Source organism: Prosopis cineraria, unplaced genomic scaffold, assembly GCF_029017545.1.
Source record: "Prosopis cineraria cultivar Desert tree isolate PC_DT_omini unplaced genomic scaffold, ASM2901754v1 PC9, whole genome shotgun sequence".
In the NCBI taxonomy this organism is placed as follows: Eukaryota; Viridiplantae; Streptophyta; class Magnoliopsida; order Fabales; family Fabaceae; genus Prosopis; species Prosopis cineraria.
Window position 1 is genome coordinate 18,743,895 of NW_026555340.1, and position 15,949 is coordinate 18,759,843.

The 15,949-nt window shown below is 29.9% G+C and overlaps 1 protein-coding gene and 1 long non-coding RNA gene across 2 annotated transcripts; one reads left to right on the forward strand and one right to left on the reverse strand.

Annotated features, from left to right (window-relative positions):
• Nucleotides 1–6,623: 6,623 nt before the first annotated feature.
• Nucleotides 6,624–8,066, reverse strand: LOC129320611 (protein EXORDIUM-like 5). The gene has a single exon (XM_054966138.1). The coding sequence runs from the start codon at nt 7,969–7,971 to the stop codon at nt 6,901–6,903; it is 1,071 nt and encodes a 356-aa protein (XP_054822113.1). The 5' UTR covers nt 7,972–8,066; the 3' UTR covers nt 6,624–6,900.
• A 2,562-nt stretch (nt 8,067–10,628) lies between these two features.
• On the forward strand, nt 10,629–14,710 carry LOC129321013 (uncharacterized). Its single transcript, XR_008595875.1, has 2 exons — nt 10,629–10,776; nt 13,945–14,710. It is a non-coding gene; the product is annotated as an uncharacterized LOC129321013 (long non-coding RNA).
• The last annotated feature ends 1,239 nt before the right edge of the window (nt 14,711–15,949 follow it).

The window sequence follows — 15,949 nt, forward strand, 5'->3', positions numbered from 1 at the left end:
AATTAAAAAATAGAAAAAAAAAGACATCAAAAATTATAAAAAATGACCAAATTTTTTATCTTTTTTGGTAATTTTTTGAGCCTTGTTTGTAATTTTTAATCTTTTTTTTATTCTTTTCTTCTTTTTTGGTCAGAGTTATCTTTTATTAACGATAGAGGCGGGATTACAATAATTTGTATAATAAATAAGTTTAAAATCTATAACACAACTAAACCTTAAGTTCAGAGGCTAATTTGCTTATTTATCAAATCAAATATATGTATGTATGAATGTATTAAATGCAATTAAATTTTAAAAATGCCTCCATGGTTGACAATGGATGATTCATTCACTCTTTTATGTTTTGTTTTGTTTTTTAATATGGAGATTCAATCAATCGTAAAGTTTTGAAAATGAAATATACAGGAGACAATATTTGAATGATGAAGCCATAAGGTCCCCGCCTGAGTTGGCGATGATCAAATTTCTAATGTCTGTCACACACAAACGTTTCCATCACTAAAGTTTTGGTTGTTGGTTGGTTGGTTAGTCGGACGACGACATAGATTCTTCTCTCTCCCCCCCCCCCCCCTCTCTCCCATCAAATATCTTATCTCTTCATATCTCCTTACCTTATACCCCGCCCTCACTCTCATTTCTCGTTATACAAACTAAATTTTGAACCCTCACTTACTTAGTTCCAATGTACACTCTGATATTTGATACTGTTTAGGTTAAAATCTAAATTTTGATCTAAGCCCACCTCAAGTTTTTAGAAGAGATAATGGCGACGACCACTTCAGGCAAATGGAACAAGTGGAGGAAGTTTAAATAAAACTGTCATAAGTAACTCTAGAAAAGTGAAACGTGGAGTCGTGAGAATAATTACTACTTTGGTTATAAATTGGAAGCAAGACTCGCACAACACAAAAATCTCTCCAATCCTTTCTACACCAAAACCAATACAAAGACATCTTATAGGCACTTTCCCTGTAGAATTCTATGTAGTTCTTTTAAATTAGCATGCATCGCCGCTTCAACTTGTTTCTTCTGTTATTTTTTTTTTAAATTTTACGGTAAAGTTCCTGCAATGTATTCCGAAACAATGTAATAATACCATACCTGTTCTCGTTATGCCATTCTTGCACATTGATCCATCCTTATTTTTATTTTTATTTTTATTTTTAGGCACTTGTATATAAGGAAATTGTGGGAAAAAAAATCCTTGAAATTTACCATTTGATTTAGAAGCCAAGTTTGATGAATTTATTAAGGAAAACCTGCTCTGACATGCTAGCACAAAACGATACACATGAAATGTCATATCCAAGGATATATACCGGCCAATCTGTAATGCTTTGCATGTGGTCATTTTACTTAACTCTCTCCGTTAACGAAGATATCAATTTTTTTTTTTAAGAGATTGAATATTAAAAAATATAAAATATTTTTAATATTTTAAAATATAGTTATTATATTTTTTTAAGTATTCTTAATGAATATATCATTTTATATTTATTTTAAAGTAAAATATTCTATTAAATAGAGGTAAATATGAAAAGACAATTTTAATTTAAAAATATGTAATTATTTTATTGAAAAATAAGATTTAATTAAAAATATTTTATATTTTTTATTAAAATAAATAACTACTTATCAAAATTATTGTATCATATATATCATATCATATCATACACAATACACATACATTAAAGGCGCGGTTGGATTTGATATATATATTTTTAGAAGCGTGTTTGGTTGATATTAATATATATTATTTTATCTGGAAAATTAGAAGAAGGATTTTCTAATTTTAAGGATGATATGAACTACCAATTATTATTATTAATTTGATTGATTGGGGATTAATGACTTAAAAAATTTATTTAAAGGCCAATATTTTGAAAATCCTTCAAATGTGAGTGAGGATTGTTAGTCTTACGAGCACGTAAACTGTTGTGAAAAGGTGAAATTGTTAATCATATTCATACACCACACTCACTGCCCATTCCCTAACATTTAAACAATGGAAAGGAGTCAACTTGTGTTCCTTAGTTTGCAAAGGAAGAAAAATTAAGTTATCTTTGATACACGTCCAAGAGTCAATCAACATTATTCTAAATAAAAAATAGGGAAAAAAGTTACATACTAATGCTTAAATATTTAAGATACTTTTTTTTAATTAAATGTATGGATCTTATATACACACACTATTTATTCTGTAAGGAACTTTTTTTATATTAATATTATAAACAGGTTAACACTTTTATATATACATATATATATATATTACTCCCTCAATCCAGTGTATTTTTTCAATAAACATTTTTCCCAATTCTAGGAAGTATCACAAGATATTTCCAGATACACCCATAATGAATTATTAAACCATAATCAAAGAGTGTTTTTTTCTTGGCCAAATAATCAAAGCATGTTTGGAATCATGCTGATTATTACATTTAATTAATAATAAAATTGAAAAGAAACAAACAAAAAAGGATATCAACCCACTTCAATAATCAATAACTTTACTGATATCCGTAAATTTTAAAATGAGGTCATATAAGACTTGCTTCCTCCATCCTTTTTACCCAATTTTAAAAATAATATTATCCTTTTTAATTCTAGAAAGTATTATACCGTTTTCTCAAATATACCATTAATTAATATTTAATTAGAGTTGGATTTAGAAAAGAAAAAAACATAAATGACTTTGGGAAAAACTTATATACCTTGCGTTATATACTTAACATCCTTGTTTTTAAATGAATCTAGATGTTTTATAAATTATTTATCTTACAATAAATTCTTCTTATTAATTTTATTAACATATTAAGATTTATTTGTTGTTATTTGATTTGATATTTGTATACTAAATATATATATATATATATATATCTAAGTATATATTCTCTCCATTAAAAAATATAAAACATTTTTAATTGAATCTCACTCTTCAATAAAGTAATGATCTACTTTCAAACTAACTATATTTTTTCATATTTATCCTTATTAAACACCCTATAATAAATATAAAGTCATTATTAATAGGGGTACTTTTGAAAAAGACAATAATTATTACACCTCAAAAGATTAAAAATGCCTTATATTTTTTAACATTCAACTCCTCAAAAAATGCCTTACATTTTTTAACAAAGGGAGTAAGTCTCACCTAATGACTTCTTTGGTGTCCATAAACTTGAAAAATAGATATTGTATTAAGAGATTGGGAAAGTATATAATTGAAAACATAGAAAGATACAATAATCTTTTTGTTAAAAAATATAAGATATTTTTAAGGGGTTTAATGTTAAAAATATAAGAGATTTTTATTTTTTTAAATTTGTAATTATTACCTTTTTCTTAAAGTTTCTTAATAAATAAATTACTTTATATTTATTTCAGACTAAAACACCTCATTAAATAAGGATAAATATGAAAAGATAGTATTAGTTCAAAGATAAGTAATTACTTTATTAAATGATGAAATTCAATTAAAAATACCTAATACTTTTGAATTAAGGAGTATTTTTTAAGCATGAATAATAATGCAACTGACTTCAAATTTTATATACTTATATAGCTTGCTCATACCTATACTCTGTTTAAAAAAACATAGGAAGCATAAAAATACAATGTTGGATATGTGGACGATAAATATTAAACAATATTTAGCAAAAGGAGAAGATACTTGGCCTTAAAAATATAGAAATTGAGGGAAAACTGAAAATAAAAGGACAGAAGACAGAAATGCCCACGCTCCAAAAATTACGGAAGAGGGAAGATGCGGTCGATGGGTCGGGACCAATGACAGATTCGGGAATTGACCAATGGAGGACTAGGCTGCAAATGAAAACATAAAAATGGGGACCAAAATTTATTTTATTTTTTCACAAGTAAAATGTACAATTTTTACCAAAGAGTAGTTGAAGTGTGTGGGGGGCAAGCAAATGAATTGAAAGGTACAGTGAAATCAAAGAGAGACTGACTTTCTTAGACGAAATTAATTTTTTTTACCAACTCCTTGACAAAATTAATAAAGAAAGCAACTCTTTATTCTTACTCCTAGTCATTTCCCATTAAAATGAGAGATACACATCCAAGCATACATTCAAATATATCAATGTCTGGTTTGAATCTAGAATATCATTCAAGTGAGACAGATGATGCTAACAGCTAATCGTTGATAAGAATACAACTTTTCACATACCAAACAAACATGCACAAAAATTTGCCAGATATTTTTCTCAACTACCATTTGTTTTGGGCTAGAAAGATCACCACACACATTTACATATAGAAAGATCGTTTGATGCTTATAAAGTAGAGAGAGAACAATTTTTTTTATCATATTTATAAAATATGTTATTAATTTTTATTATAAATTTTTTCTTTTACCAGACCCTATCAAATATTAGTGAAGTTGTGAGAGAAAGTGCATTACTAAAATATGTATATTTGATAGGAATGAAGTTAAAAATTTATGAAATTTTTTAAAAAAAATAATAAATTTTAAGTTTTTATTTTATTCAAATGAAACATGTTGAAACTTATCTGTAAACATAATCAAAAGATTTATATGCATGTATCAAATTATAAAATACCAGGAAGTCTTGTTAAATTTTGATCATGTTGAACTTGATAAATCTTTTTCGAACAACGTTTGATAATGTAGAAGAGTTTTTGATGAAAATGAAAAAAAAAACAAGGTGAAAATTGGGTTTTAAAAAATGTTTAGTATGCATGCAAAAGTGAGTCATTTTTTAGGAAGGAAGTAGGGAAAAAATAGGTTCCATATATATGAAAGCAAAAATGTTAGTTGGAATAATCACATTGAAGCACTATTTGAAAAAATTATTTACGAACAATAACTAATATAAAATGTATTGTTATTAAAATAAAAATATAATTTATTTTTTTCTTAAATAAAATGTATTGTTAATTCTTATTTATAAATAATCCATTTGAATGGTCTTTAAATACCGTTCTTCCATATTAGTTTTATCAATCTTGATAAAATCAGTTTGTTTAAAGAAGTGATATCCATTGTATCAAATATACTTTGTATTTTTATGTTCACTCTCACTTCTTTGTTCTTGGTTTCATACTACAAAACAGCACTTTATGTAGTTGGCTCAAATCTGAAGTGGGAGATGAAACTAGCACATTTCTCACTGGTCTTCTAACTAGATCTCTATCATGTCAAATCGAACGAGCTTTAAAAGTTTGTGCGGTTTGTTGTGAAATATTTTTTTTTTGAAGTAATATTTGTTATTTTTCTCAAAATAGAAAATAGATTGTAATCTTGGAAAGTTGGTAGTTTATTTGTTTTAGTGGTACGTTTATTAAATGTTACATAAAATAATAATGTCAAATATGATAATATCATTGGTAAATTGAGGTCGTTTTGAATAAAAAGAAAAAACTTATTTACATAATATGTTTATTTTTAATTAAATTAAAACACGTTGTTTTTTATATATTATTTATTTTATAATAAATTTTTATTTTTAATTTAATTAACATATTAAGATTTACTTTTTCATCATTTGATTAGTTATAAATATATTAAATATATAAGATTAACTACATAAGTCTTACCCTAAAAAAAAAAAAATCTTCACAATCATCATCATTTAATTTATAAATAATATATAACCTTAAAAATAAAACCATCATTTCAAGAGCTTTGTTTGCCATTAAACAGTCTTACAAATATTTTAGGTCAACAAAAATAAATTTATACTTAACTTTAGTTACACTTGATGAAATTGAATGACAATTTGATTCCATTGTTTTTCTTTCCAAATTTTTTTGATACTTTTTTTTAATACAAGATCATGAATAACGGTTAAGTCAGATCAAAACACATAAGAGTGACATTCATGCAAAGGATTTTCAAAGATTGAGATGTGTGTGTTGTTATTCAAAATTTAATAAACCAATCAATTTGCACAATTATTAGATTCTTTAAATATATAATTGAAATTGATGACCTAATCTCTTATGATGAGGGCTCTTATTTTGCTTATAACTTAGTTGAAGGGGTGATTGGGATTGTGGTGATATTTGATAAGACTTTAGTAGAATCAGAGTAAACTCTTTTGATGCTTTGTTCCTCTATATTTATATACAAAGTTTGATTATTAATTACATATGTTACTTATAATTTATAAATACAATCACACATTATCGATTTTCTTACGTATATCAATTATTGCATTAACAAAAGATATATATTTACCCAATACTTTACATACCACTCCCCCCATCTCAATAAGATAATCTTACAAGTGATTCAGTATATCAAAATATAAAATAATTTAATAAAAATAAAATTTCATTAAATATATTTTTTTCAACATTATCTTTTTTTTTCTTATTGTATTTTCCCTAGATTATGAAATGAATGATACTTTAAAAAATTTAGATTTGCATTCTTTAAAAAATATAATTATAAAGTATATTTAACAAGATACTATAATTTTATCTAAAATGTCTGAACTATTTTTTTTGTTTTTATGAGACCCCAACCTAATAGTATTTTCATGGTTAATTAAAATATTTAAAAGTTTTCAGCAAATTAGCTCAAGGTCAAGCCTTCCCCCGAGCAAAGACAAAATAACAAGTCGATCAAGAAAAAGTTAAAAAAAAATAAAATAAATATCATTACATCATATTATCCATAAGGCTACAACAGTAAAAAAAAATATCTATCTGTATTACTGCTTTTCCACTCTCACTGTTACTCACCACCGCTCGTCCCCTCCCACGGCCATCGCCGCCATCTCCGTCCCCTCCTCCGCCGTCGCCACTGATACATAATCTCACGAGAACTGAGACTTGACAAATCAACCACATGAAAATCTAAAAATAAAAAAAAAAGAAAAAAAAGTACAGCAGCGAACGAGAAATTTAAATCTAGTCCATGGCATTAGGACCAGCACAAGCTTTCAACACTGGACTCCATATCCATTGCACCAAGAACTTCCTTCCGTTTCTTCCGTTCAAATTGAACGTTCTTCCCTTCCCGTCCTTCGTTACTTGCCCAATGTACCCTCCACCACCTCCGGTACCGTACAACCCCTCGCACAAATCCCCGATCTCCGTCGGAGCAGTCGGGTCCTCGCCGGCGTACCACGCATTCACCAACGGATTTGATGAAAGCTCAGCCAATTCATGCCCAATCACGCTGACCATCCCGTCAACGCCGACATCACTGTTCGGCGGCGTCAAAGCTCCAGGTCCTCCGCCGGCCATGTACCCAGGGATCGCGAAGGGGTACGCGCAAACCTCCGGGCACTGCTTGCCGGAATTCCCAACCCAAGCATAGGGAAGAGTGTATCCCACCACGGACGGGAAAGTGAAGTAATGGAATCCACAAACGGCGCGGCAGAAATCCTGCATCATCACATCCTGCGAAGTTAAAACAAGGTAGATCCCCTTCCGGTGATCGACGGGGAACGGAGCAGATCGGACGGCAGAGGCGATAACTTGCTGAACAGACAGCCGCGTGAGCTGATTCCCATGGGAGTACTTCAGATCGGAGTACTCCCCAGCAATGGTGAGCGTCCGAGAGATATTGGCCCCAGTCTGGTCAGTGTACAGCGACACAGTGCGCCACCAGTCAGCGACGGAAGGCGACGGCGCGTTAGGAGTAGAGATAGAAAGAAGAAAATCTTTAATGAGAAGCTTCTGAGGCTGAGCCCATTTGCCGTACCAGATCAGGTAAACGTTAATCGGAGAGGAGAGAACCGGACCCATGTGGTACCGGAGGCGGACGAGGTCGGAGGAGCCCTCGTAGCGCTTTGAGGAAAAGAGCGCTGGTGGAGGAAGCTTAGGGTTGAACTTTGAATACTGAGCTTTAGTATTCAAAGTCTGACACTCTATATTGAAACAACCACCTGCATCTAACATATATGCAGTAACAAGAAGACACATATAATTGAGCATCATGCCAAGTAATAAAAGAAATCTAAGAGACAGCATCATGGTGTTAGGTCGGCGGCGGCGACCGTGGTGGTGGTAATGGAATGAAGGAGAAGGGGAGGGAGTGGGGATATATATAAATGAAGAAGTGGGGATGGGGAGGAAGTGAGAGTGAGGGAATGGGCTGCTGACAGCTGCAATATTGGGTTTGTGTGGGGGAGGGAGAGAGGGGGGGGGGGGGAGAGTCGTGGAACTTTTTTTTTTTTTTTCTTTTTTTTAAGAGAATGACAAGAAGCTGCTAATTTACATTAAGTTTGACGTGTGAAACTTTAAAAATATATAAATTTAATTTTTAATTTTATAATTACGTATAATAAATTTATAACTTTTGTTTTAAATTTTAATAAAAATTTATTTTTTAATCATGTTAAGATTTAAAAAATAAGTTATAAAATCATCATGACGAAATTGTAAGATTAAAAAATAAAATTATAAATTCCTAAATTTTAACATTTGATATCTGATTTAAATTAATTAATTCTCTTGAGACTTATTCATTCTGTCTCTATATATAATGTTTTTAATTAAATCTTACATATATAAAGGTTTGTTATTTAATTAAATTTACATAAAAATACAATAATTTTTTAATTTTATTTTTAATAATATCATAATAATAATAGATAAAATATATAATTAATAATTTATTTTATTTTTAAATAAAAAAAATAGTTTAATTATTTAAAAATATTATTACCATCTTTATATTTAAAGGTAAAATAAGCTTTTAGAAGATGGACTGAGGAAGTATTTGTAATTCTCCTTATTTCTCTCTCTCTCTCTCGGCTTTCGCTTTCCCTATCTCTCTCGTGTTGGAGCCATCCTTTTCTCTGCTCTGTAACCTGTTGGGTTTTGAAAACTTTGGCTCAATCTTTTTTTGGCCCCCGGAATCTGTCTTCTTCTTTGTTGACCCTTTCGTTACATGTGTCGCTCTGTTTTTTTTTTTTTTTGGGAAACAGTTGAAGGAAAAAAAAAATCCAAACAACAAATGATTAACATAAATTCATGGGCTTTATATGTGTTCACAATTACTACTTAATTATATGTCAAATATAATTGTTTATAATCAAAAGATTCTTGTGAGCAAGTAAAAAGTAAAAAAATGAATTTATTATAATTTAACATATTATTATTATTTATTTGTTGCAACTAATGATGATCAAATAATTGTAGGTAACGTGACTAGTTAAAATAATGATTGAAAATTATATTTAAATCTTTTACATGAAAATAAATAACATTTGTTTCTTGCTATTTATTTCTAATTTAGAGAACTTAATTAATATTTAGTTTCTTATTTGTAGATTTTTTAGTTGTTTTACGTAATTTTAAATATATTTTTTAATTAATTAACAATTAAAATTATTTATTATTAATAATAAGAGTAATATTATATTATTTTTAATTATTGAATGGGAACATTACATTCAAAAAAAATTTAGAATCTGAGATAATTTTAAAAATATTATTTCAAGTGTGAAACTGTCGCTTAAGTAATTATTTTACTTTCCCTGCTCTTTCTTCTTGCTCGGCTTTTTCTTTTTACTACTTTCATTAAACTATTCGATTGGACTGACTATTAAAGCATCGAACTTGTAGTAATGCCGTGAGCCGGTAGACTACAATGAGTCCCTTCAGGGGCTTCAACTCATCAACGACATGAACAAGATTAATTTGACTTTGCAAGAGCATGAGACCCACAAATAGAACAATGGTCCGAATTGGGAAATAAAATAATATAATAAGAGACGTGTCTTGCGGTTATATTAAAAAATTAATATTTTTTAAGGGTTCTAAATACAATTTAGAAACATTAATTATGATAAAATCATGGTTTATCAAGTTTTAATAATGACTGTGTTCTTACTTTTCAATTAGAGGCGTTGGACTCAAAACATCTGTGAACAATAACCAAAAAATAAAAGTTAGTTAACTTTGCTTGATAATTAAGAAAACGTCTGGGACTTTATGATAAAATGAAAAGAATTAATTATTTAATGAAATGGAGTAGGGTAGAGTGTGATAGAACAAAATTTTTTATTGTTTGAGAGTTTTATGGGGGAAGAAATAATCTTACATGACCATTATTTGAAAATTATAACAAAATGGATGGAATGAAATGGATTAAAATTTTTTCTAATATTATCCATATGACAAATTTAAAAAAATAATCATGCCCATTAAATAATTATAATACTTTTCAAAAAAAATAATAATTGAAATTAATAAGCAAAGCAAGGTATTGGAGAATTAAAAATAAAAAGAAAGAGTAAATAATAGAGTTACTCAAACAAATATGCTTGTTGCACAAAAAAAAAAAAACATAATAGAGTCATAAGGTTGAGACTTGAGAGGGGGGAGAGGGAGATGCTAGGAATGAGAAAGATAGGCAGAGGAGAGATGGATGGAGAATAAAAATAATAATAGATAAGAATTTTTTTTTATTTTAGGTGGAGGTTATGAGTGATTTTATAAATAAAATAATTATATTATGTTATTTTATATTTAATCGTCTCAATTTGAGTGTTAAAAAAATTGAATTGTAAATGGTAAAAGAGGGTTTTAAAAGTTATTATTTTCCACTCACCCTTAAAAAAAAAAATTTTTTTTAACAAACAATAGTTTAAATCTTTCAACCATCCCATTTCATCCTAAAAAAATCTTCCAAACAAGGGTAGCCCGCCATTGCCAATTTGCCCGGGAAATCGGAAACTTTACTTGAACCCTATTGATACACATAGCATCATCCAAGTGCTGTAAACTTGGGCTGAATCTCGACGAGATCAATCGCGCAAGAGCAACCACAAGGTTTGTCACTGAAAGTTCTCTGTTCTGGTTTTCATTATATGGTACATGTAAAGATATGGGATTCCATTTCCTGAAACTTAAAATCTTGCCTTCGTCTCTTTTCCTCTGGCTATGGATAGATTCTTATCCTTTATCTGGCATTTTCGCCATTTCGGATCCGATACTTTTCCTCATGTGGTAACTTGACATTACGGGCTGAGAATTTTGTTTGGAATAAATGCTGGTATATTTGTAATTTCACGCGAACATCTCAGATGCTATTTTTTTAGGATTTATTGTGAATTATACGAAGCATCGATTCTTCAAATTGTCGCACACTTCAAATCGCTTATGATTTTTTTTAATACATATTTTGTTATATCTATTACAGTGTCTTTGGGATGTGGAATTTTGTATCTATGCTAGATTGTGATTGTTATTTTGAAGTTACAACGGAAGCTTCGAGACAATGTTAAAATACTTCATGAATTATGACTCTGCATCAAAATTGGCCAAGAATATATATAATGGAAAAAGATAATTCCATTTCCATATAAAGTGATTTCCACCACCACTTGTTAGAATAAATCTATGCTCTCTTGGCCAAAAAAATTTGGTTCAATTGACAGAAATACGACTCTTATCACATTAGTGTGGGGGTTTGAACCTTGCCATTGATGTAAGGATTTTGTTAGCAGTCTCTATAAGTATTATTGGACCGACAAGGGTTTAATGAACTCCTATGACCCTGCTCTTCTAGATTGCCGTTTTTTTTTTTTTGGGGAAAAAATAGCCTCTCAAATAGGGCAATCTATTCCTAAGTTACATTGACGTAATTACTGTTTCCACGAGAATATGACAATAAAGCGCTACATTTAGCAACAGATGAGAAGCTCGTAATTATAACAACCTGTGTTTTTATGTTCTGTCTTTGTAAGTTTGGTTGGAATAGTTACTTATGGAGCTAGCTATCTCAGCTACTTCATTATTACGCTTGATAACTACCGCCTTCAATTACCTCTTAAATCTTATTTATCCTTAAAATCTCTCTTATCCGTTACTTTCAAAACATTTAAGACAAATGGTAAAGTGAAGAAGCAAAAATAATGCTTGGTCTGTGGATTCTGTGCTTTAAAGTCTTGGGCATTTTTTAAATAATATTCTCTCGAGAAGCTGATTACATCTTTACTCCTCTAATGAATTCTCTTACCTTATGAAGTCATTTTTCTGCAAACATTTAAAGACATTCAGCTTCATAGTTCAAATGATACTTTAATGATATGAGATTTTGCTATATCTTTAGCGATTCACATATAGATAATGGATGTGAGTCCGTGTGCTAACACAGCTTATAGGTGTAAAGTAATTGATTTGTCGCTTAAATCATCCTTATGTTGGGAAAACAATATTTTCACTTGCTTGAATGAGATTAAGCATTTTACTTTCCTGTTTGGTTTGTTGTTATAGCCCAGTACATTTGTTAGAGATTATTTTTAATGCTACAACATAATGACAAAAGAGTATCTCCCAATTTGAATGATTGAATTGAAAAGTCTAGTGTTGTGTTAATTATTATTATCCAATTTTATTTCTCATTAGATAGATATTCATTTTTGTCACCCAAAAAAAATATATATATAATATATATATAGAGGGTAGGAATCTTGTAATGTGACATGCATTTGCTATTTAAATTCATGATTGAAGCTAAAACTTAGTTATACTAAATTATAAGGAATGCAAATGATGGTGGCCTCCTTCTCCTTTAATAGGAATGCTGAAACAGAACTGCTTCATTTTGAAAGCAGAAGATATGTAATAAAATTTGATAGGCTAGAGTTTAGTTTGAGATAAGGGATAACTAAACTCAAAGTGTGCGAGGCTTTGCATGAAACTTGATGAAAAAAATACTTTGTTTTTCGAGAAAATATCTGCAATGAAAGCATCCCATCTACTTCATAGTTTGTATTGGGGCTTACTTGACACAGAGACACACAACGTGCACGCACATGATTTTCAGAGTACATTGCTCAGATTATTCATTTATTCAGATGTCAAAATAACCTAGGATTTAAGGGCCAAGCAGTTTACAGAGATTCTACTTAATTCCCTTGATCCTAGGAGTATATTATCTAACAAATGGCAAAACAATAAAATCAGAACCCAATTGCAACAACGAGGTTTATTCTACTAGATGGGGTCACTTACATGAATTGCACAATGCTGTTGCGTTCTTTCAACAACCAAACCTTTGTAATAACAGTTAGAACAGATCTCTGATTTGGTTAAATGTTGGAGAGTAGATGTTGATCATTCCAACTTGGTGCTAAGGGCCTAAGACCTTCAAACTTTGATCTTTCAGTGAATATGGGGAACAAGTCACTTGAGCACGTGGAGACTCCCTGGGGATTGGTTTCTTAAAGTTGAGCTTTAAGCATGGGATTATATTTGATGATTTGAGTATTTGCTTTCAATTTGGGGCATGATCAGTCTTGGCAAGTTTATGTTTATGCTAGGTGCATAGTTATGGGGTCTTAAACCCTTTAAAATCATAAACATGCCAGTTAAAAGTTATTAATGTCACTTGAAAATGTTGAAAAGCCTGAAACTATTCTTATAGAATGCACTAACTGCAGAAAATAATCTATACGATCTGTTTGCCTTGTTAAATTTGGCTGCTTAATTATTGGCTTATTACATTTTGCAAGAGCAGGTCATTTGTTATTTGAATAGGTTAATATTTAGAGTGACTTGGCTATTGTGTTCTAAAAATGTGAGAGCGCCTCTGGAGGGACTTGTTACTATACTTTTTTATGTTGTTTACGTACTTTTTCTGTGCAAGCATGCGCCATAACCTGTTAAAATCTATTTCTGGATTTGCAAAATGCATGGTATTATTATACGGAAGGGGGAAATAATAAATTTAAATTGACTTTGTTGACTCAAAATATGCATGTTGTTGATAGAGGAAGTTGGGAGGGTAATCATTGAATAACCCTAGGAAGAATTTAATATCTGACTAGGACTTGTAGTCACGTTTTAACAAATATCTAATCCATTCGAACCCTTGTCAGTATTAAATTCTTTCAGGGATCTTTCATTGATATTTTCCCAAGTTAGAAAGCATGGTTATTATCATGTCTGCTTGTGCATTTTTCTGATTATCCTTTTTCTTTTCTAAATGCTCAGGTCCTTTGGTAGATGGAATTCCAATACTTATTATTGGTGAGGCAATGGTGGATTTGCGCCAAAAGGCTATAGCTTTGCTCATGTGTGTTGTCCATTACTATTTCATTCGGATGTCCTGTAAGAGAAAAATAAGTCACAGTATGAGGGGCTCCAAGAGAAGAATGAAGCACTCAAAGAAAGACACTGAATTTAGCAAAATAGTCATAGAGGGAATATCTGAGATTGCAAACGCACTAAGGAAACTATCCTAAGAGAGAGCTATAGCTACAAGCTGCCACAAATTTCAGGGGAAGAAGCTTGGAAATTGATCCGGGAATGTGAATGTGACATCGACTAGCTGCCGGAGATTTACTGTTTTCTCATGAATGACCAAAACAAACTTACAACAGTTGTTCAGTGTCCAGCCGAAGCACGCAAGGCTGTGATCATGGAAATGGTCTTTGGTTCCTCAAATACATCCTCCCGAACAGTGATCGTGGTATTATTTTTGAACTGTGTTCTGAGCATCTTTGTTAGCATGAGACACCATGTTTTAAAGTCTAGCATTTTGTTGATATTTTATGGTATGCTCTAAGCTTGAGCATTTTTTTTAGCATGTGGTACCACTCGAAACTTACTTTATATGATGTTACTTGATATTCTCAGGTGATATAACATCAGTGGCTACCAGTACTAGCTCGCATAAATTAAAATTACAGTGAGTTGACTCAATTCTCTTTTGTAAATTAAAACGGGGATTTTAGTTGATGATTGGCATTTGATTTGATTCTCTGTTTTTTTCCCCTTGATTTGACTCCCTCTTGTCAGTGATATTTGTTGTAAATAAACAACTGGGGAGTGATTCTTTCTTGTTATGGCATTTCGTAAATAATGTAAATACAATTTTTTCCTGTCTGAAATTAGTTTTCTATACAATTTGGTGACGACGTAAATTTAACGAGTATGATAATTATTTGGGGAGAATGACTGTTAGATCCTAAAGCAATGAATTAATGATAATAAAGTACTCAACAAAATTTTCTACAAAGCAAATTATAAATATCAATTTAAATAGTTATAAACAAAATTTTTGTTACAATTTAAAAATTATATTTGATACTTAAATATTTATTTGCAATTGAAACTCTTAAATTTGTAATAATCTAAATTGATATTCTTAACTTATTTTTTTAAAAAAAATTATTGAATATTTAACTGTTATTAATTTAATATTTTGGGACTTAATTATCATTCTTCTAGTTACTTTTATTAGAACTTCCACTCTTTGACCCTCCCCTGCAACAAAACAAACAAGCAAATATCTATAATTAAGAGAAATGATGGGGAAGGTTAGAGGATTTAAACTCATTTTATATTTGATATGTTTGATGATCTCAGTGTATTTCACAACATTCTTTATGTTGTGTTTGGATTAGTATGGATTTGGTTGAAATCTCTCATTTGGACACATAAAACTATATGAATTTAGATTTGATTCAAATTTAAATTCATTTCTTATTACAAGCCCTTTGTAATTTTAAATTTTTTATATACTTTAGTTATTTAAAATTTTAATCACTTCAATATTCCGTTCTCTTTGTGTTTTCATTTTGATATCTTTATGACTATTTTTTCTCTTTAATTAAAAAAATAGACTTATTATTCTCAATTTTCTATTTGTTTCTAATTTCAATTCATTTATCCTTTTTATTTAAAATATTTTAAACTATTCAAACAAAATATTTTAAATATATGGATTCTAAATGCAAGGTTTGAAATGAAACTTTTAAATCCATCAATCCAAACTCTATCTTAGAGTATTTGTTTAGGTTTTATAAGTACTATCCCCTGATAGAGTTAAACCTTAAAATTCACCTTGAAGCATTTTTGTTTCATGTCCCTGCCTGAATTGTGTGGGCAAATTTATGATGCCCATGCCTGATGCCTTAATGAAATGAACTTTATAATGAAAATGACAAAGAAACAGAATTCAAGCATAGCATTGATCTTCCATTGCAGCATGCTC